This window comes from Arvicola amphibius, chromosome 6 (genome assembly GCF_903992535.2).
Source record: "Arvicola amphibius chromosome 6, mArvAmp1.2, whole genome shotgun sequence".
Taxonomy (NCBI): domain Eukaryota; kingdom Metazoa; phylum Chordata; class Mammalia; order Rodentia; family Cricetidae; genus Arvicola; species Arvicola amphibius.
Window position 1 is genome coordinate 157,000,183 of NC_052052.2, and position 23,579 is coordinate 157,023,761.

Here is a 23,579-nt window from a genome sequence, read left to right on the forward strand (position 1 = left end):
AACTAGCTGGGGGCATCTCCCTGGATACCTGGGAACCCCTCTAGAGTCAAGTCTCTTGACAACCCTAGAATGGCTCCCTTAATTAAGATATATGCTTCCCTGCTCCCATATCCACCCTTTCTATATCCCAAGCATCCCATTCCCCCAAGCTCTCCCCATCCTCCCCTTCATGCCTTTTCTCTCCGATTTTTAAAGTATTATATACTGATGCAGGACAATTCTGTATTCTGTCAATTATGTTTTAAATAAATGCTGATTGGCCAGTAGCAACTCAGGAAGTATAGATGGGAAAACAAGACAGGAAGTAGATGCAGAGCAATGAGAACAGGAGAATTTGGGGAAGCAGGAAGCTCCCTCCCAGTCGTGTCCAGACACCAAAGAAGCAGGATGTGACATGCCCCACTGAAAAATGTACTGAACCATTTGGTTAACATAGATAAGAACAATGGGCTAATATAAGTTATAAAATCTAATAAGAAGCTCGAGCTAATGAGCCAATAAGTTCATTACTTATGGAGACCTCTGTGTGATTTTCTCTGGGACTAAACATCTGGGGAACTGGGCGGGACAGGCAGGAACTGTTGGGAACTGCCAATAGGCAGGCTCCATGTTACAAGTGAATGAAATCTCTATTCTCTGGATATATAAATATGACCTGACCCTGCTGGATTCAGAGCTCCAAGTGTTTATGAATGCTATCTAAACCCTAATCCTAACCTATCCTATGTCAATCAGCAATTCTGATAAATCAGAGGAGCAAGAACAATCTTTATTTTTATCAGAGCACCCATTATATCTAATGGAGATCATTTCCTACCAGGTACTCTCTGAAGCTGGTTCAACTTTCATCTGTCTATGTGTTACTTTCATTTGTTAATGAAGGAACTGCCTTGGCCCTTTGATGGAACAGAAAATTAGGTAGGTGGAGTAAACAATACCGGATGCTGGGTAGAAGGCAATGAGGCAGTCGCCATGCCTCTCCCCTTTAAGTCGAACACAGGTTTTGATCTCTCCTGGTAGGCCACCACCTCGTGGTGCTACACAAATTACTAAATATGGGTTAAAGCAAGATGTGAAAATTAGCTAATAAGAGGCTAAAACTAATGGGCCAAGCAATGTTTAAATAAATACAATTTGTATGTTGTTATTTTGGATATAAAGCTAGCCAGGTGGTGGGAAGCAGCCCGCAGTTACTTCTACATGCAGAAAGTTTCTGTACTTCTACTTAGTCAGAATACCTTCATGCCAATTATTTTCTTTCTTCATAATAATTTTCTTCTATTGAGTACCAATATTGTCCTTGGCAACAAAATCTCTGTACATGGGTTATTTCAGTGCTAAGACTTCTGCCTCAGTTGAGGAGTGTGTCATTCTTAAATATATTCTGTATTGTCTGAGTGTCAAAGATCATTTTTCTCCTATAAAAAGTTTGCATTGATATTATTCCAATGTATCACCAGGGATCAGGCACCCTTAAGAAAGGGACATGACAAAGTTTTAGAGATTTAGATTCTCATTTGAGGTGTCCTTCAGAATCATAATTGGTATGCCTGGAACTCTGAACCTACAGAATTGAGTTTCCCAAGCAAATGGTGATGAGAAGGTCAGAGATGAGGGTGATAGATATATTTATTGCTCAGTTTTCATTTCTAATGCTTGGAAGAATGATAGACATTAAAACAATTTCCCCACATTAGAAAGTTAGGTATCAGCACCCTCTGTCTAAATCCCCAGTGATTTAAAGACCTACATGTGTAAAGTTAGTCATATATAGCAGATTACCATCTACACAATTATTCTTTTCTATGAGGTCATAGTTCTTAGCACTGTCTTTCATCCTTCATCATCTTGTTTTTGAACAGGTATGACTTCTCTTAGTTTGAGGAGTCTGGGAAGTTTTCCTTTGTGAATACAGTGAAGATCTGGTCTATGTTATGCAGCTGGAATTCTTTTCCTTCTATGCCGATGATTCATAGATGCTGTCTTTTCATGGTCTCCAAAGTTCTTCTTTATTCATAATTTTCATTGACTGTCCAGATCCTCTACTTTGTCTTCAAGGTTTGATATTGTGTTTCCACTTAATCAATTTTGCTTGTAAGGCATTCCATAGAAGTGTAGCAATGGTGTCCTCTACTCATATCAATATATTTCACTTCATGTTCAATGTAGGACAAAGCACATACACCAGGTGGAAGCAAATCTTTGTGTAACTGGCCAATTTTCCCTGACACATCTCTTCAACATGCCTTATATACAGACAAGAGTTAAATAAGAGATGTGGTTGAATCAAATACATTTCATTTATATAAACAAAAGATAGAAATTTGCTTTTATGTCATTATTTGCCAGGCTTTGAAATGCTAATCTCTTGGCTGTATTTGAGTTACTGTTGCTGTGATAATCCATCATAACCAATAGCTCCTGAGGAAGAAAAGCTTCATTCAGATTATACATCCACACCACAGTCCATCATCAAAGAAAGTCAGTACAGGAACTCAAGCAGGGATGGGACCTGGAAGCCATAGCTGATGAGGTTGTGATGGAGTGCTGCTAACTGGCTTGTTCATCATGGTTGCACAGCCTGCTTCTTACAGAACCCAAACCCTTCAACTCAAGACTGACAGTGTGCATAATAACTGGATACAACCATATCAATATCCTGGCATTTTCATATTTCTCACTGACTGTGTCTGGCCCCTTCCATTCACTATATCTGCATTGGGTCTAAGGTAGATACTTATGTAAATCAAATCCTGGTGTGTCTTCTCAGAGCTTGTGAGAATGAGTGCTGTCAGAGGTGGCACTGCTGTTTGAATTCCTGCTAGATATCTGGATTTTTAGGTTCCTCTCTCACTTTCTCATAGGGAAGACTAACCCTCTCAAGACTGGCTGGCAAGACTGTTCAAATCTGCAAGAGCCAGGTATGACCACTAAATGGAGCTGTTCCTTTACCAGCAATAGTGTGTAAGGGTCTCCTTCCCATATCCACATCAGAATTTGTTGTCAGGTGTCCTCCTGATCATTGCCATTATGATTGACATGTGACGGAATTATTTACGTAGTTTTAATCTGTATTTTCCAGGTATGTAAGTATTTTGAAAGCTTTTTAAAGCATTTATCAGCCATTTCTATTCTTTTGAGAACTTTCTGTCCAGTTTGAAAGCCCATCTTTCTAATTGGTTTGTTTCTTGTTTATCATTTTTAAGTTTTGTACATATTCAGGACACTAATTCTCTGTTGGATGTAGAGTTAGTGAAAATTTTTCTCCCATTGTGTTGGCTAATTTTTCTCTCAATTGATACTTTCCTTGGCTTCATAGAAACTGTCATTTAATAGAGTCCAGTTTGCAAGTTGCTGGTCTTAGGTCCTATGATATCCAGTCCAAATCAGAAAGCATGTCCATGTGATGCTATGGTGAAGTGTATATCCTACTTCTTAAAAAAAAACATTATTTAAATTTATTTTACATCCCAGCCAGAGGTTCCCCTTTCTCTTTTCTCCCAGCCCCTTCCCCAACCACTCTGCTCCCACCCCCACCCACTCCTCTTCTGTTCTTGTTAAGGAAAGGACAGACCTCTTATGAGTATCAACAAAACATGGCATATAAAGTTGCAGTAAGACTTGACACCTCCTCATGTACGCATAATGCCTGACTCTGTGTTTACGTCTATTTCCATCAGCTGCTGAATGAAACCTCTCTGATGACAACTGGGCCAGGCACTAAGATCATCACAGGAGATAGCCAATTCTTGCTATGCATCTGGCATTTTTAAATATCTTTGCTTGGGTCATCCTTGTAGATTCCTGGAAGATTACCTTGTGCCATGTTTTGAAATTTCAGATTATTACGTTTTCGGCTGAGATGTCTGATGCATTTTGATTTGAATTTTTGTTTTGTTTTGTTTTCTTTTCCTCAGAGTAAAGTAGAAGCATCCAACTCCATCTCTGCAAATAAAGGTTTTGTACCATCAATTTTTGAGGATATTGTGTTTCTTTCAACATTTTTTGTTTGTTTCGGTGTTTTATGTTGTTTTTGTTTGGTTGTTTTTGCATCCTGTAAAAACAGTCAAATAGGTATAGATGAATGCATTGATATCTGACTCCTCTATTCTTTTTTTCATATATCTCTACGATGCTATCTCAAGGTAGTTTTGATTTGCATTTCCCTGATGACTAACAGTCATTATTTCTTTAAGTGTTTCTCAACCATTGAGTTAGCTCTTTGCAGAATTCTCTATGTATAGCTGTACCTCAATTTTAATTGTGTTATATGTTTTCCTGATATCAAATGAAGAAGGAAGGTGATTGTGTCATCTTGAACTTTGAACACCCTGTGACACACAATAGTTTGGTCCCAACTATTCCCAGTGATCTCAGATTAAATAAAAACTGGCTTTTGACCTTCTAGTCTTCTCCTGGACAAAGAAGTAAAATGAATATTGCTTCACCAAAAACACTAATCAAAATATAACATATGATCCAAGTGCATCTTTCCTGAGATTTTTGATAAGGGCAATAACTCATTCCAGTAATGTTGGCTCTCTCATGGATTACTCAAAAACCCCTTAATGGTGTACTTGGCTCTGCACTACAGATTCCTATAAATTTTTAATATTTTTTTCTTGTTCATCCTTAAATTTTAATATATTTTCTAGATCCTAGAAATACTGTGTAGAAAGATGGCTCTCTGTGTACACTTTGTGTTTGAAATACCCCCAATCATTACCTCCTCAGATAAAGAAATCAGATTGAGGATTTCAAAAGAAAAGACAGATTGACTTGAATTGGTAAGTCTATATTTCTTATATTAGAATCACCTTGGCACAGTTCTCAAGTATCAGGGGAACTTGTTAAATCCTATTTAGCACACTAACGTTTGAAAGGCACCCATGTGTGAAGAACTGAAGTCACTGAACAGGAGAGAATGGCAGGAAATCTTTCCTCTTATTATCAGGAGAAGTGTTACACAGTAAATCTCACACCTCATCTATGTGTCTAAAGAGAAGACCTAGTTCACCTTATACTTTGAATTCTTCTAATACTTTATTAATTTTTCAAAATTCCCACTTCCTCCTCTCCCCCCATTTCACTCGCAATTCCTTCTCCCCCACATCGTACAGTCCTAAGAGAGGGCAGGGTACCCTGCCCTGTGGGAAGTCCAAGGTCCTCCCCACTCCATCCAGGCCTAGGAAGGTGTGCATCTAAACAGACTAGGATCCCCAAAAACCAGTACATGCAGTAGAATCAAATCCCAGTGCCATTATCATTGGCTTCTCAGACAGCCCCCATTGTCAGCCACATTCAGAGAGTCTGGTTTGATCACATGCTCCTTCAATCTCAGTCCAGTTGGCCTTGGTGAGCTCCCCTTAGATCAGTCACACTGTCTCAGTGGGCAGACAAACTCCTTGTGGTCCCAACTTCCTTGTTCATCTTCTCCCTCTTTCTGCTCTTCAACTGGACTTTGGGAGCTCAGTCCAGTGCTCCAACGTGGGTCTCTGTCTCTATCTCCATTCATCACTGGACAAAGGTTTTATTGTGATATTCAAAATATTCATCAGAACGGCTATGGGACAAGGCCAGTTCAGGCACCCTCTCCTCTACTGCTCAAGGACCTAGCTGGGGACATCCTCTTGGACATCTGGAAACCCCTCTAGAGCCAACTGTCTTGTCAACCCTAAAATGGCTGCCTTAATTAAGATATATTCTTCCCTGTTCCCATATCCACACTTTGATTTTTTTTTTTTTGCTGTTGGCTAATGGTTTCTCCTCTTTATTTAATGTCCAAATGTAGAGACCAGTTAATAAATGCTGTTATTAAGAAGCCATGTTAACTCTATTATTTTTTTATGTAGAATAACTTTCCAAGCTCTCTTAGGCTTATGTGGATGCAATCGCCCCACGTTGGGCACTGTTTGATGTCAGATGTTTTTCTGTCCCGCCTGGTCCCTGCATTCATTAGGTCCCAAAGATATCACACAGAGGTCTACATTATTTATAAACTGATTGGCCCATTAGCTCAGGCTTTTTAACTCTTGTAACTTATATTAGCCTATTATTCTTATCTATGTTAGCCACATGGCTTCTTCGGAGGGGTAGACACATCTTGCTTCTTCTGTGAATGGGACAGGACTGCAGAAAGAGCTTTCCTTTTTCCAGAATTCTCCTGTTCTCCTTGATCTGCCTCTACTTCCTGTCTGGTTGTCCTGCCTATACTTCCTGCTTGGCTACTGACCAATCAGCATTTATTTAATATATAATTGACAGAATACAGACCACTGTCCCACACCATTTCTCTCCTCATTTACCTTTTCATTCCTCCTTTAAGAATTTTTTTCACAGCTATAAAGGCTATTTCTAAGTCGTTGTCATGTGTTTCAGCTATGTTACACTTATTAGAGCCTACTGTAGCAGGGTTTCTAGGCTCCAGTCAATGCCAATATGAAGGTAATTAATGAATGAAGGAGAATCTCTGCCCAATTCAATGCAGCGAAGGAGCACATGGTGCCATTGCACAGCAGAGTGGGGCCAAGAACTGAAACTGGGGTCAAACATTGGGGCAACATTTGTCAGGGTCCAGCCTCAATGGGGTTCACATGTTCCAGAGTAGGGGCATGTGGATTAGAAATATTCAAAGGAACAGAGATACAGACTCACAGAAAATAGTTGGAAGGTCAATTCAGTGAATACTGAATTTGCCTGCGTTTATTTTCCATATGCTTATATAACTCAATCCAAAGATGGGGGAAGAAGTCAAAAAATTGCTTCAACATGATACACAGAAGAAACAAAGCAATTATGTGTCTTAGCACCTGAAGCATCAAGAAACGGTTTTCTGAGTTAAGTATTCTGTTGTTTAGGCAGGACATGCAGCAACCACACCTTAGACCAAGCATCCTGAAGACAGTCACTCCTTGGGCCAAACATCCTGTCATCTCTTTGAAGGAGCATAATATATCTGACCTCTCAGACCTTTGGTCAAGGTGGAACATATTCCCCTCTGTGGGTCATCTTAATACCCAAAGAACCAAGTAACCACACCCTAGGTCAAGATATTTTATTAGTATACAAACCTCAAGCCAAACTTCTTGTCAATAGCCATGAAGGAGAAAGAATAGGCATGACCTCTCTGATTTCCAGTCAAAGTGGAATGAAACCACTTCTGTGAACTCCCATATTTGTGTTAGCTAAAACTGTCAAATCCAAATATTTCATAGATTCCTTCAGAGCAGGGTTTCTGGTGGATAAACAGAATCCCTAAAGCAAAACACAGCAATGAACAGTACATCCCATCAAGGAGAACCTACCCACTCTTTCTTCCAGACACCAGCACAACACTCAGTCCCACTTCAAGGTGAATTGCATGTTTGACAACAAAAAAGTAACTGCACAAAAATATATAAAACTAGAAATCATACTTGGATTTTAATTTTTAAATGATTTTATTTCCACAATCATTGAAATTAAAAATAAAGTTACTGCAGTAATCATAAACACTCATTAGTTAGAGGCAGTTACAAAACTTGTAATTTCAAATACTTGAAAGCTCCCGGAATTCATACTGTAGTGTGGATCTTGAGAGACTCAGCAGTTTAACACACTAAGCAAAGACTGGTCTTTGAAGTGGATATAACCTCTCTGGAAATGCAGTCTCCTGATAACTGCTTCCACGTGGGCATCAGGCTGCTCACACAAGAGGGTAGTGGGCATATGAAGCAATTCCACAGTGGTTGTTCCTGTCCTTGGCAATTTTCATGTAGCCTTTCATGCCCCATTTTTTTCCCCAGCTGAAAGAAATCATATTTTCTATTTAGTAGAAATATTATCACATGCTGGATTTATTACAATAGGCAAGAGGCCAACCTAACAAAATGATCAGGAAAGGCAGAGGGTCTATTCCTGAGTACCAGGAGGTGCCTCACACAGGAATGTGAAAACCACAGCAGGATGCCTTTCTAACGTTACATGTTTCATAACTATCAAATGTATCATATTTTAGAAAATCGATGTCACATACATGACATTGGTACCCTTGAAACTAGTGAAGTGTTGGGAATTCTATGATAACATATTGTTAGTAAGTTCTTAGGTCTATATGAGATCTGAGAAAGTTAAAGAGCTAAAATCAGTTTCAAGAGCCCCTGCAAGGCCAGATGACGTTATAGTGTGCCAGTAACCCACATTCTTTGGACATAGACACAGAACATACCAAGAACAAGCTGGCTAGGCAGAGTAAATAGTGAACTATTAGATCAGCAAGAAGCACTCAATGTAGAAAATATATAATGACTGAGAAACAATTGATGCCAACATCATATTTCTACACATGTTCAATTGCACACGGGAAAACAAGAACAGATTTTGTTCTACTTAAATGAAAGAAAATTTTCTAAGCTGTATATCAAAATACTAACAGCAATTTACAGTCTCTTCATGAATCTCCTGAAAGAGATCCAGTGCAGTTAACCGCTGAACTCCAGCCCCTGGAACTTCAAATACAGATTTTCATGGCAATTTATACCTGTTCTTGATCAGCCAGTAGTTATTACCATCCGTTTCATTTCCCTCAAATCCATAGCCAACCACCAGAACTCCATGATTCCCTTTACGGGTGCAGTTTGGCTCATGATAAATGCCTGGGAAATAACAGAAGCTGATGTGAAACGCACAGGACACCTGAGAGTGACTACAGCCACCAACAGTAGAACTATTTCAACAATCTCTGAAATGATATAAACTACAATTAGACTTCAGCTAAATATAAACTACAATCATACTTGAATTCAATATAAACTACAGTCAGACTTGAGCTAGATGAATTGTTCGCAAGAATGCTAATACACACACACACACACACATACACACACTCACACAGACACACAGTTTCTCAGAAAACTGAAGAAATCCAAAGTACTGAGTTTTACTGATAGATATTGTCTGCATGCATATGAATTGATTCCTTAGAACTTTGTAGTTTTTCTAATAGTCTCATGCCAAGTTAAACCTAGAAGGCATAAATTATTTAATTAAAATGCTGTGTTATAATTTGATTTCAAATAATCAGTTTCTATAAAGAACTAAAACATCCATGAAATGAAGAAGAGTTGAAAATCAGCCAACCAATAAATTTTATTAAATAGGATACATTAGCTTTCATATGAGGGTGTGTATCAGGAGAAATTCTGTACTCAGGACTATTAGAAATGAGTAAAGTCCAGAAACTTAACCATTCACATCATACTTTTTACTTAACAGCCAGTCTGAGAACTTGTCATAAAACAGAGATATCACAATTTTTTTCTTCATTAGAAGGAAATATGCTAACCTTCATTGTAGAATGAAAAAGACTTATGCACATGCATTGCAGTAGCAATGGGCCCTTTAGTTGCTACAGCATCCATTAGGACATCCTCATCTTTTGGGAGGGCCACATATTCTCTGATTTTAGCAGCTACATTCTGAGGATTGTATCTGCATGGTCCTCCCTTTAAAAGGTGAAGAGATAAAAGACTCAGTTTCTTCCATTCATACCTGAAAGCAAGAGTCAATTCCAAAACACTTGACAATTTGCATCTGAGCACACAAACGTCTGGGCTATTGTAAATCATGCCAGGAAGTGAGATGGTACTGTAAGATCTAGAACTGAAAATAATTTCTCTTGTCTTCAATGCCAACCAATAGTTCCCTCTATCCATAAGAAAATTTACTGCTACAGAGATGTGTATTATATGTTTAATAGTTTCTATCTTCTCGATGTACATGGAAGACAGTCATACCAAAATCATCACACCAAAACTTTATGCAAAGTATGATACTCAATGGCTGTGATGATGCTGTACAGAGAGATTCTACCATCCAATCTGAGTGCTGAAGATAGTGTATCATATCTACAGTTGTTCCTTGCTACAGGTTGAGCTGAAATGACAACAAGAGGTCTACTTACTTTTCCTTTATATGGATAAGTCGCCTCAGCCTCCACACCACCGTTGTGCAAAACATACCGAAAGGCAGCGTATATGTGACCCCATGCACAGCCATTATTGCCATGAGGTTTAGAACAGTCCACTAGGTTCTGGACACTCAGAGGAATGAGTTTGCCTGTCTTTTTGTACATTTGTCCTTCTATGGCACCAGTTGCAGCAAAAGCCCAACAAGAACCACAATTGCCCTAAAATGAAGAAAATATGGTCTTTCACAAACAAATGCTAACTCAGGTAACAACATAGACCGGTGAATAATTTGTGAAAATGAGGAACTGGCAGTTGATAGATGCCTAGAAAGGAGTTGTCAGTCCCCCAGAGGACTTGGGTGCTCGTAGTGTACACATGCTCCTGTGTGTCCCCCCTCACATTTGTGAAAGACTTCTTGCTTGTTTCAGTTATTAATGACAATAGAAGGGACATGAACTCTACAATGAGATGTGGTGGAAGTTAATATCTGGAGAAGGTGTTTGCTAAAGTGTCAAGATCAATATATATTGGAAAATGTATGAAGATTTCTAAGAAGCAAATATATTATTTAAAAAATGAGCTGCAAATCTCATTCAATAAGAAAACAGAGACACTAAGTTCTTTCCTCTTCAATATGGTTTAAGAAGAAGGGCAGGTGGCACTGTCAAACCTGGTGCCGCACAGGAGTCACATAGCCTTCTTTTCGCCAGTCCACAAATTTGGGTAAACCACTAAGAGATCGTTTCCAGATGCCTTTCCCCCTCTCCTGAGTTTGCATTGGGAAAGCAACCACCATTTTCTTGAATTCTTCATCGGTCTTCAAGAAAGCATACATAAATGATTATAAAAGAAAAGACTCCATGTAAAACACACAAGAGAGCACAGTGTGAAGTAATCCATGTCACACTCACCATGTCACCAAAGGCGTTCATTTTCATGGTGTAGCCATTCTTCCCCAGGCCATTCTCCCCATTGTGAAGTTTAATCATGTTCATGTTCTTTTCCCATACTGTTCTCCTCAGTGGTTCTTCCTCCTGGATGAGAACAAAAATGGGTGACATTTTTTTATAATTAAACTCCTGTACAAGCTGATGTTGTGGATTTGCTGTCCAGGTGATTAGAGGCTCAGGAGAGCTAGTTTGGGACACAATAGTCACACGTTCTCCTCATATTGACTAAAGGGAATCTGGCTACCTTTTGTTCACAATGGTCATGATTAAGCAACCTCAGTGGTGGTAGTAGTGGTGGGGCATCTATGACCTCTACTATGCCTAGACACTTGCACTCTGGAACCCTTCTAGACAGTTTCCAGGATACCAACCAGGCTGTATGATTTTTCATAGAGTATCTTCCACTCTTCCCATTCAGCATCCAAACTGGGATCATGTGCCGAAACACGTGACCTAACTCCTAAGCACAGGATGACCAGGAAGATAGTGGGAGTCATATCTGAAGAACCTGGATTTGGGAGAGAAATGAAGACATAATTACAGCAATGCTTTTATGTCTTCTCATTATTTCGTAAGAAATTAATCCATATGTGGTCAATAAAAGTTGTTGAATTATTGTCCCAAATATTTTTTAAAAGATTGTAGAAAAGGCCGAAGATGTGTTTGAACTGAGTCATCCACTTGTATTTATTAGATCCCATATAAAATGACGAGCCTGTCCCCAGAATTCTAGCAGTGAAAACTTTTGGTGAACTGCATCTCACTATTTCAGAAATGTCTCCATCCTCTGTGAAAGACAGAAGCAAAAGACAACCATTTTCTTAGGATATCACTTACTCATTTTTTATACCAAGCAAAACTTCTATCACATTGTATTGGATTCTATTTTCAAAATGAGGTCAACAGTTGGAACTACATGATAACATAAGCATTTTTAATATACAGAGAGTGGTAGCCTTGACTTTAACCCTTCCTTCTTGAATGAAACTTTGTGAAATATCTTCTATAAGAATGTTGGAAGGGTCATTTATTATTACTTGTGTTCTGCTGTTGGCAATATGCAATCAAACTCCCAACTCACTCCCTATATGAGAATAGCGTCACATTAAAAACCAACAGGAGGCCTGAACCATGGGAGTAGGTGAAGTACCTAGTTGATAGTACCAAGTTGATAGTGGGATTATCAGTTTCTGAATTTGCAGGATCTCCAAAGCAACACTGCCCAAAAGACTTGATAGGAACATATCATCTGCTACTACATATGTCCATATGAACTGAAAAGAGATCCATTCTGGGGTTATGTGCAAGAGATGATCTCTTCTGGAGCAGCAGGTGCCAGTGATGTTTACTGGCGTAAATCTCTGTGGTCAGACCCAAACTTTTATGTAATGAGACCCTCCCTATACAAACAGACCCATAAGGCATGTAGTGTCTTCTTTACCTTTCCTACCCATTTCATTACACACACCAGGGTTGCTAAGGATTATACTATTGTCTTTGGCATTTACTTGACTTTCCCAGGAGTCTCCCAACCCCAACCCCACAAGTACCTGACATTCTGCCTTGGAAAGTCATGGTCTTACCTCTCTGTGGTGATGGCTACTGCCTTAGTCCACTCCAAGGTCTCAACTCTTCAGAGGTAGTTGAGGTTCCAGAGTCTGACACAGCAGTAACGTACTGAGGCTATAAATCTCAAATATCTATCCATCTGAACCCATCCCTCTGTCATGCTCTCCCTTTGATTGGCTGTGTTACTGACATGAATAAGTCGTCAAGCACTAGTACTTCAGGCTCTTTCTGAGAGATAACCTCTGACTTTCCCCCTGGCATGGCTGTGGGATACCTCTCTGGACATAGGAATATGACTTTATGAACCTTGTCAACGCAAGTTGGATAGCAGTCCTGTAGGCTTTGGATCAGAGTATACTCAGCTGCTTGTTTTCTGATTACACTTTCTGGAAAAGATGTGTGATGTACCCTTGAAGTTTAGAATTGGAGGCTCTGGTTACCATCCCTGACAGTAGTTAATCAATGCATACTGTTTTTTATTTGCTCCTCAGGTATGGTTGGATCCTAGAGGACACAGACTCTTGGGATGCTCTGTTTCCATGTGTCAGTTGGTAATACATTGAATCTCACAAGACATTTAGGAGACCTGACCCTCAAAGGGACAAGTGGTCTTCAAGGTTGAAGTATAAGAAGGGAAATCAATGGCAGGCTGTGGTTGCATCTCTTAAAACTCTCTGACTTTTCTCTTTTGAATGTTACATGGGCCTGCCACCAAGAAGCACCATTTACCTGGCATTCTTCATTGTCCCAGCACAGCATCAACTCAAAGTTACTATATTTACTGCTTCAGGACACATCCTGGTGGGCTCAGGGACAGTCACTCATATTGTATTGCAATCCTTACCAGGAGTCATTCAGAATTAAAAGGAGTTGGAAACCTGAAGAACACTTTGACATCAGACATGGAGATGTAGAATTATAGTTTTCCCTGCCAGTGTTAGTTCCTCTTTAGGTAGAGTATTTCCTCACTATAATCTCTTTCTTTGCCTTTGTAATGGTAATGTATATCCTGTGCCATTGTATGTTGGAAGAATTTGATCTGCTTTTAAGCTTAATTTTTCAAGGGGTTACAGTTAAGACATTGACACAATGAAAGCTCTGCTGGGTATATTAGTCTGGGCTTGCATCCATGGCCTCTTAGTGTAAGCAATAGCTGAGAGGGTGCCCGAACTGGCCTTGCCCTATAGTCAGACTGATGATTATCTTAAATATCACCATAGAATCGTTGTCCAACAACAGATGGAAACAGAGGCAGAGAACCACAATGGAGCACTTGACTGAGCTTTCAAGGTCCATTTGAAGAGTGAAAGGAGTGAGAATATGAGCAAGGAGGTCAAGACCATGAGGGATTTACCTACTGAGACAGTTTGCCTGAGCTAATGGGAGCTCACCGATTCCAACTGGACTGGGAGTGAATAAGAATGAGATCAAACTAGTCCCTCTGAATGTGGGTAACAGTTGGGGCAGACTGAGGGGGCACTGACAGTGGTACTGGGAATTATCTCTACTGCATGTACTGGCTTTCTGGGATCCTATTTTCTGTGGATGTATACCTTGCTCAACCTAGATATAGTAGGGAAGGCCTTGGACTTGCCACAAGGCAGGGTGCCTTTTCCTTTCTTAGAATTAGAGGGGGAGGAGGGGAAGATATGTGGAGAGAGTGGAAGGAGGGGAGGGAGTGGGAATTTGGATTGGTATTTTTTAATAAAATAATAATAATAATAATGATACAAGTATTAGAGATTTTGAACATTGTACTTTTTTTTAATTGAGCTCTACATTTTTCTCTGCCCCCCCTCTGCCTCCCCTCCCCTTCAACCCTCTCCCAAGGTCCCCATGCTCCCAATTTCCTCAGGAGATCTTGTCTTTTTCTACTACCCATGTAGATTAGATCTATGTATGTCTCTCTTAGTGTCCTCATTGTTGTCTAAGTTCTCTGGGATTGTGATTTGTAAGCTGGTTTCCTTTGCTTTATGATTAAAATCCACTTATGAGTGAGTACATGTGATAATTGTCTTTCTGGATCTGGATTACCTCACTCAAAATGATGTTTTCTAGCTCAATCCATTTGCTTGCAAAATTCAAGATTGTGTAAATGTACCACATTTTACTTATTCATTCTTTGGTCGAGGGACATTTTTTCCAGGTTCTGGCTTTGACAAACAAAGCTTGCTATGAACATAGTTGAGCACATGTCCTTGTAGTATGATTAAGCATCCTTTGGATATATACCCAAAAGTTGTATTACTGAGTCTTGAAGAAGGTTGTTTCCTAATTTTCTGAGAAATTGTCACACTGACATCCAAAGGGGTTGTACCAACTTGCATTCCCACCAGCAATACAGGAGTGTTCCCTTTACACCACAATGTCTCCAGCATAAATTGTCATCAGTGTTTTTGATCTTAGACATTCTTGGAGGTGGAAGATGGAATCTCAGAGTTGTTTTGATTTGCATTTCTCTAATGACTAAGGATGTTGAGCATTTCTTTAAGTATCTTTCAGCCATTTTAGATTTTTTTGTTGACAGTTCTCTGTTTAGGTTTGTACTCCATTTTTTGGATTATTGAATATTGGACTTTTAAACAGTGTTGAGACTCTTACAGACTACAGAATATTTTTAATTTGGATTGAATGCATTTCTGCATTCTGATGTGGCTATAAGTCTATGGTTCCAGGGAGGGGAATGGGGTGATATGGAAGAGTATATCTCTCCCACAAGCTCACAGATTTGAGTGCTTGTTCCCTAGTCAATGAAACTATCTGAAGGGATTAGGAGGTATAGCTTTGATTGAAGAAATACATCACTAAGAGTTGGTTTTGAGGTTTCAAAAGCACATACCAAGTCCAGTGTCATTCTCTTTTCGTACTGCTTGCAGATTCAAATGTGAGACTCTCAGTTACTTATCTAGTAGCATGCCTGCCTGCCTTTATACTGCTGTGCTCCCTGTCATGATAACAATGGGCAATGTCCCTGAAACTGTAAGACCCAATTAAATATCTTCCTTTATAGGTGTCTAAAAGTAGCTTACGCTGTTCTTTCTTGACCTGAGACATCCCCAGTCTTTACCACTTTCAATGTCACTGAGAAGTCAAATTGAGTTCATAGTGAAGGTAAGAGATCCTGTATATGTATCTGTTCCGAGACTAGAATCAGCTTTGCATGACTCTCAAACATTAACTAAGCCAGTTAAATTCTATTAACACATTTACCTTTAAAGACATCCATTAATAATGGATTGTAGAATCTGAGAAGGAAGGAATGGCAAGAACTCCTTCCTCCTCATACACCATCTCTGCAGCTAAACATAGAAGATCAAATTCAGTCGGGGGATGGAGGTGCACGGTTTTAATCCCAGCACTTAGGAGGCAGAGGCAGGCAGATCTTTGTGAGTTCGAGGCCAGCCTGGTCTACAAAAAGCTAGTTCCAGGACAGGCTCCAAAAGCTACAGAGAAACCCTGTCTAGAAACAAACAAACAAACAAACAAAGACCAAATTCACACTGTAGTCTGAATTTCCATGCAAACTTCTAGAAGCATTCACTCTTTTTTTGCTCTCTTCAATTGTGTAACCTGTTCTTCAGACTCTAATAATACCACTAAGACCCTTCCATTGTGTAACCTATTCTTAAGACTCTAATAATACCACTAAGACCCTTCAATTGTGTAACCTATTCTTCAGACTCTAATAATACCACTAAGACCCTTCAATTGTGTAGCCTGTTCTTCAGACTTTATTTTTTTAATATAAACTGATTGGCCTAGTAGCTCAGACTTATTAACTCTTATAACTTATATTAGCCCATTATTCTTCTCTATGTTAGCCACATGGCTCAGTACCTTATGTGGCGATGCAATCACATCTTGCTTCTTCTGTAATACCACTAAGACCCTCATTTGGCAGGATGTATGAGCTGTGGGGACAAAATGGTCAGAATACAAGCAGACAACTGAATGACCTTACATCAGGAAATTACAGTGAACCCTAGCTTGCAAAGGTCTACAGATGAACTTCCATCACTCTGTCCCAGTAGCCAATGATTCTGGACCTTGGGTCATGTACTCTCTGAGCCCTCAGAGATAGATAAAAATCATCAGGAAAGATCTAGTCAACAGGAAAGAAGCTTTGGGCCAAAACAGTCAAATCCTCCTGAGTCACATCTATCCAGGGCCTCCTAAGAGATGTAAGGGGGACCTGTTCCCTTTTTCTGCCTCATGTCTCTACCTTCCTTACACTCTTTCACTTCCTTATCTTCCTCATTAAAACATACTTTGTCCATTAAAAACGAAATAGAGAAAAAATACTCAGCAGAGTTAAGCCCTTATATTGTTCATGAATAAGCTATAGGGAACATCCTCACAGTCTAAAACCCTGACGAGGCTCCATGGGCTCTTCAGTGCTTCAGAAGCATCAGTGCTGCTCTGACTCCTTAGAGGCAACGAAACATTTCATCTGTAAGGGCAAAGAAGCTATTCCTAGCACCAGCGATAATGCTCAAGTACCAAAATTACACCATCTTCATTGCAGAGTACTCAGGCATATGGGCTGTAGGTACTAGGCCATTAGGGTGTCCACACCATTGTCTTTTGAATATAGTCAACTTATCCACACCAGCATTCCTTATAATGTCATGTTAATATAAAAGATGCACAGAGTATTATCATGATAATATAAGAGTTACCAAGCGGGGACCAATTGTTGTGCAGAGATGCTGCTGCGTGATTCCACTGGTGAATCTCCTCCAGTGAGAACACTTTGGGAGATTGCAAGACTGATCTCCATTTGCCATTAAAGTCCTTCATTCATGGTAAGCTGGGAAGTTGTTTGAGTTTCAGTACATCCTTGTGAGCTAGGGCTGCTAGGTCGGACTGTGTGGGCCCAGCCACCGTGCTGTCTTCATGTCATGGGAGCACAGCAGTGTCATCCTGCAGACCATTTCCATATTTCCATGTTTTTAATCCTTCCATCAGGCAATAGTTTTACACTATTTAAATTCACTACTTCAGGCTGGTTTTCTGTCACATCAGGACAACCTTAGACATACCTCATTAGCATCTCATAGATATGTCCTCGGCTAGGCTCATATCTGAGCTCCTTGGTGTACCTGGAGCTTGCTTATGATGCCTGGTTCTCCCCAGAGGTGCCTAGTGCAAACTTCTATCTCACATAAACTGCATTATTTCTAGTCATTCACAATGGTTTCTAAGTTAATTAAATATATTTAAGCCTTATTCCTTACATGTATGGAATCAGAATGCCAAGCTGTATGTTAGGGCAATGTATGTTCCTTCCTAGACACACTCTTAACTTTCCTTCATGATTCCTTCACTCATTGCTTCACACACAGACAAAAGCTACAAGATGTATAACAATGGGCAACATTCTTTCTTAAGTCTATACTTCTGCACAATATAGAGAATTCACTGAGCAGCATGAGAAACTCTGAGCATACAAGGGCCTTACCGCCCAAACTTCCAAATGCCACCACCATCCTGCAAAACTACACAGTCAGGTCTATCATAATAACACCCCATTGAGGGAGACCAAGGCTTAGAACTTGATGCATGAGTTTGAATTGGAAGTCATGTGCAAATGCCAAATACTAGCTTATCCCCAGGCTTAAGTTCAGCCATCTTTTTTGTATAGTCCAAGTCTACCTTTGTAGGATGGCTTCACCTCTAGTGGCCCGCCCAACAATAGGCCAATTAGCAGTCAGAAAAATGCCCCAAAACACATGCTTTAAGGACAATCTGGTGGAAGCTATTTCTTTTTTTATATTATTTTATTTTATTTAAATAACATTTTTAATTTATTTTACACACTGACCACAGTTCCCCTTCCCTTCTCCCCTCCTTTTCCCTCCCCCCCCCTAGGATCCCCTCCTCTGTCTCCATTCAGAAAGGGCAGGCCTCTCATGGGCTTGATCAAAGCATGGCATGTCAAGTTGAGGCAGAACCAAGCTCCTCCCCTTGTGTCAAGGCAGGGTGAGGTAATCCAGCCATGGGGAACAGGATCCCCCAAACCAGCTAAGTGCCAGGGACAGGTCCTGATATCACTGCTAGGTAGCTACTTTTTAAAATGGTGTTTCCTTCTCCATGAATGTTCATTTGACATTCAAGATTAGGTATCTTAGCTGGTTTGGCAGACACACAGCTCTTAGCCTATATTATGGAGAAATTTTCACCATCCTTCAACTCTATCAGATAATTTTGCTGGGTAAGGTAATCTGGGCTAGCATCTGTGGGCACATTGCTCTAAGCCCTCTGTCTTGTAGTTTCCATTGAGATAGCCCCTGTTATTCTGATGGTTTGCCCTTGTTTGTGAGTTGTGGCTTTTCTCTGGCAGCTCTCCATACCTTTTCATTGTTCTGCATATTTACAGCTTTAACTATAATATGGCGTGCAGAGTTTCTCTTCTTGTGTATTTTAGTATTCTGTGAGCTTCTTGTATCTGAATCTGTATATCTTTTCTTAGTTTGGGGGGTTTGGTAAAGTTTTTTTCCTATGGTTTTGGTAAAGAGCTGGTCTAAGCCACTTATCTGATTTTTGTCTTCTCTTTCTATGCCTATGATTCACAGATGTTGCCTTTTCACGGTCTCCAAAAGTTCTACTTATTCCTTTTGGGTGGTTTTGATTTGAGTTTTATCATAGTTTTTCTTTGACAGTCTAAATCTTCTACTTTGTCTTCAAGTTGCTCCTTAAATAACCACACAGAGATTTAATATTAACTATAAATGTTTTCCCAGTAGCTTAGTCTTTGTTTTAGCTAGCTCTTAAATTAACCCATTTTTATTAATCTAGGTGCTGCCCTGAGGCCTGTTTACCTGATGTACATATTTCACATCCTGTTTTCTCTGTGTCTCATGGCATTTCCTTGACTCTTCTCTTTTTCTTCCCTGCATTCTCTCTGCCCCCCAAATCGTGCCTAGACATTGGCCAATCAACTTTTTATTAGTAATGAGAACAACACATCTGCACAGCCTACAGAGGGTTTTCCATAGAATTTGCCCTTTTTGTCTAATGAAAAATGAAGATTTTAACTTTAACATAGAAAAATCAAATACAATAAATCAGATTTCAAGTAAGAATTATAGCTACAATATCCAGTTCATTTGTATTAGGCAAAATTGTAGAAAATGTTGTATTATTTATCTTATCAAGTAAGAAAGCTGTTCTATATAGGTCTTTAGTTTTAATCTGTTTTAATGGTTTAAATATACATTCTAAAATATATTAGAATTATCTTATAATTTTCATGTTTAGTTTTAATCTGTTTTAATGGTTTAAATATACATTCTAAAATATATTAGAATTATCTTATAATTTTCATGGACTATTTAAGTCCTTGTAACCTTGTAAAGTTTGAAATAAATTGCTTAGTTCTTGAGTAGTTAGTCTGATTGTGAATCATATTGAGTTAATATTTCCCAGAAATTTTTAAAAATCATTAAGAGTTCCTAATTGATCTTTACCAGTCAGTACTTTCTATGGTTGGAATTTTGTAAATCTGTCTAAACCTATTTTATCTTCTAGGTAAGTAATAGGATCTCTACTTTGTATTTATTTTTCAGGAGCAATTGTAATCCCTAGCATGGCAAAATTTTCTTTACTTCTTCAAATATTTTTTCCAAGGTTTCTGTGTCTGAATCAGTTAGTAAAATACCATCTATATAATGGTAAATTATAGATTTAGGAAACTATTTATGAATTATTTCTAATGTCTGTTGCACAAAATGTTGATACATAGTGGGGGTGTTTAATATCCATTGTGGAAGAATTTTTCACTAATTCCTTTAACAAGTTGAGCATTTTCATAAGCAGGCCCCATGAGCTTATTATCCTGCTCTTTTAAAATTATAGTTATGAGCAGACTTTTAAATCCACCATTATAGTAGACCCTCCCTTAGGTATTAGAGAAGTCAAAGGAATACCAAGCTATAAAAACCCCATGGGATAAATCACCTTACTATGGCTCTTAAATTTGTTAATATTCTCCGTTTTCCAAATTTCTTTTTAATGACAAATATAGGAACCTTTACACAAACCAGAACAAGTGATGGAATACCATCCATCATAAAAGAGTCAACCACAGTACCCACTGAACTTCAGAACAACACTCAATTATGGCTTATAGTGGGATTGCAAGTTTGACTATAAGAACATCCGTGCACATAAAGATAGAAAAGCTAGAAACTATAATTGCATTTGACTTTTTAAAGATTTTATATGCACAATCATTACAACTGAAAATAAAGTTACTGCAGGAATCATGAACATTCTTTAGAGAGAACATCAATTTTAGTGCTTCCAATCTCAAATGATTGAAATGTCCCAGTACTCACATGGTAGTGTGGCTCTTTGGGGATTCAAGACTGTTGAACACAGACAAAAGAGGCTTGTCATTGAAGTAGATGTCATATGTCTGGAAATGCTGTCTCCTGCTGAGTGCTTCCTTGTGGCCATCAGTATGTGCACACAATAGAATATCGAGCATATGAAACATTTGTACAATGGTTCTTCTGGACTTTGGTGATCTTCATGCAGCCTTATCTTTTACTCCAGCTAAAAAGAATCTGTTGGGAGCTATTTGATTATGCTTTGTAAGGATGCATCACATGGATTGGTTTAATAAAAAGCTGAATGGCCAATAGATAGGCATGATTTTGAGGGCGCAGATGATACTGGGAAGGAGAAGAACATGGGTCCCCCAAGAGGTGAAAGGAAGCTCGTGATTCAGATGATGAGGTAACAAGCCACGACCCATGTGGCAGCACGTAAATGCATAGAAATGGGTAAATAAGTTATAAGAGCTAGTAAGCAACAAGCCTTAGCTATAGGCTGAGCTTTCATAATTAATAAGAAATCTTTGTGTCATTCTTGGGAAGCTGATGGTCCTAAGAAAAATACCACTTGCAGGAATCTTGTTTTCCATTCAGTAGAAAGATTACCAAATTATGGATGTATTACAATTACTGGTAAGAGATCAACTTACAGAAAGATCAGGAAAGTCAAGGTTTCTACTGCTGAGTACAAAGAGATGCCTCACACAGGACTGTGAAAACAATATCAGGGAATGGCCAGGGTGCCTCTATACACATAGATTGTTCAGAACTAACAAATGTGTCAGATTTTAGAAAATCAATTGCACAAACATGACCTTGGCACCCCAGAAACCAGTGACTAAGTGAGACCATTATGACCACATGTTCTGAGTAGTGTGTTCAAGCTGTGAGTGAGCTCTCAGGTTAGGGACTGGAGATCAATGTCAGAGCCCCTGAGAAGCCAGATTGAGACACCGCAGTGTGCGTGTAACCCTAATTCTTTGGACACTGCCTCAGTACAAAATGTTATATAATGATTGAGAATCAACTAGTATTAGCACTGGTTCTCTGCACATGTTCACTTGCACATACATGAACCCACTGACATGCAAGCATGCATTCACATATGTCTCATACCTGTACTAGGGAAAACAAGAACAGACTTTGTACAATTTAAGCAGGACAGAATATTCTAGGCTGTGTATGCAAATAATGACTGCAACAGGCAAACCTTTGTGAATACCCTTGCAAAGTCAACCAGTGCTCTTAACCAGTGAACCATCACTCATGGCCCTGGAAATTTAAATATAGACTTTTGGTGGCAAGTTTTACCTGTTCTTGATCGGTCAGTAGTTATTGCCATCAGATCCTTCCTCCTTAAATCCATAGCCAATGATGAGAACTACATGTTTTACAGAATAACCGCTACAAATTGTTTTATAATAAACACATGATAAATAAAATAGGAACTGATGTGAGATGCCCATGACACCTCTCTGTGACTGTGACCACTGCCACCAGCAATAGGGAGACATTGCCAATGATTTCTAAAATGATTTCACAGAAAGCTGAAGAAATCCAAACAAGCATAGATCCGTTGATAAACACTTGTCCAGGTGCATTTAAGATGACTCATTGGAATATTTTAATTTTATTACTAGAATCTCATGCTAAGTTAAATTTACTGAACATAAATTAATTCAAAAGGCTTTATTTTAACTTGAGTTTGAGTAATCAATCTCTATAAATATCTAAAACATCCACCACATTTTGGAAAGTTCAAAGATTAGCTAAGCAACCACTTTTATTAAAAATGGCATCTTAACTTACACATGTGTGTATGTGTGTCATCCCTGTATGCATTTCCATGGTCCTTAATAAAGTCTCCCTGATTATGATTTAAAGAGTGCCTTTGAATAATTTTCTGTTATAGAGCAATTTACTTTTATACATTTCTTCTGATGTTCCACCAGTGTATAAAGGACCTTCGTGAAATGGACATGACATTGTTTCAGAGATTTAGATTCTCATCCCAGATGGCCTAAAGAATCACAGTCTGCTTCTCATGAGCCGTGAGCTCCCAGAGTTGAGTTTTTCAATCAAATTATGAAGACAGGGTCAGAAGTGAGGTTGATGAATCTATCACCTTCCATTTCTAAGGCTTGCAGGTGTGACATGCTTTGAAGCTACTTCCCCACACTAGACAGTTAGCTGGCTCCCACCTCCTTCTACAGCCAACTCTACTGTAAACACCTCCATGTGTAAGGTTAGCCATACAATGCAGCTTATTATCTATACAATGATTCTTTCCTAAGAGGTCATGATCAGTATCAACATCACTATTCGGAACTGATAGAAACACACATTTGTGGAATGTATCCCACACCTACTGAATCAAACTCTAGGGCAATTTTATCAAGGAATTAGAGTTTTTTTTTCAAGACATTGGGATGGTTCTGATGTCCACTGGGGTTTGTGGATGATTATTGCGGGGTTTGTAAAATGACAAGAGTAACAGTGTACACTATCCCCATAACAAGACAGGGCACTTCAGTGTGATTCATACACACACACACACACACCACATACACACTCACACACACACACACACACACACACACACACACACAAACTCACACACACATATAGCCTCTGTTTAAAAAGAAAGAACGAAACACAGCATGAATAATTTCTAGCAATATTTTGATTTTCATGACAGCTCAGTCCTCACAAATAGGGATGATCTCTTCCTGGAGCATCCCAAAGATGGTTTATTTGCACCTGTGTCTTCATTA

The 23,579-nt window shown here is 39.1% G+C and overlaps 1 protein-coding gene across 2 annotated transcripts; it reads right to left on the reverse strand.

Annotated features, from left to right (window-relative positions):
• Positions 1 to 7,684: 7,684 nt before the first annotated feature.
• On the reverse strand, positions 7,685 to 11,394 carry LOC119816955 (cathepsin Q-like). Of its 2 annotated transcripts, none has more exons than XM_038334061.1 (7): positions 11,269 to 11,394; positions 10,859 to 10,978; positions 10,618 to 10,764; positions 9,941 to 10,165; positions 9,323 to 9,482; positions 8,519 to 8,633; positions 7,685 to 7,784 (listed from the first exon to the last, which is right to left on the reverse strand). In XM_038334061.1, the coding sequence occupies exons 1-7, from the start codon at positions 11,392 to 11,394 to the stop codon at positions 7,685 to 7,687; spliced, it is 993 nt and encodes a 330-aa protein (XP_038189989.1). The 2 variants fall into 2 exon arrangements, with proteins under 2 accessions (XP_038189989.1, XP_038189988.1); XM_038334060.1 differs by having other exon boundaries at positions 10,859 to 10,981.
• Between the last annotated feature and the right edge of the window lie 12,185 nt (positions 11,395 to 23,579).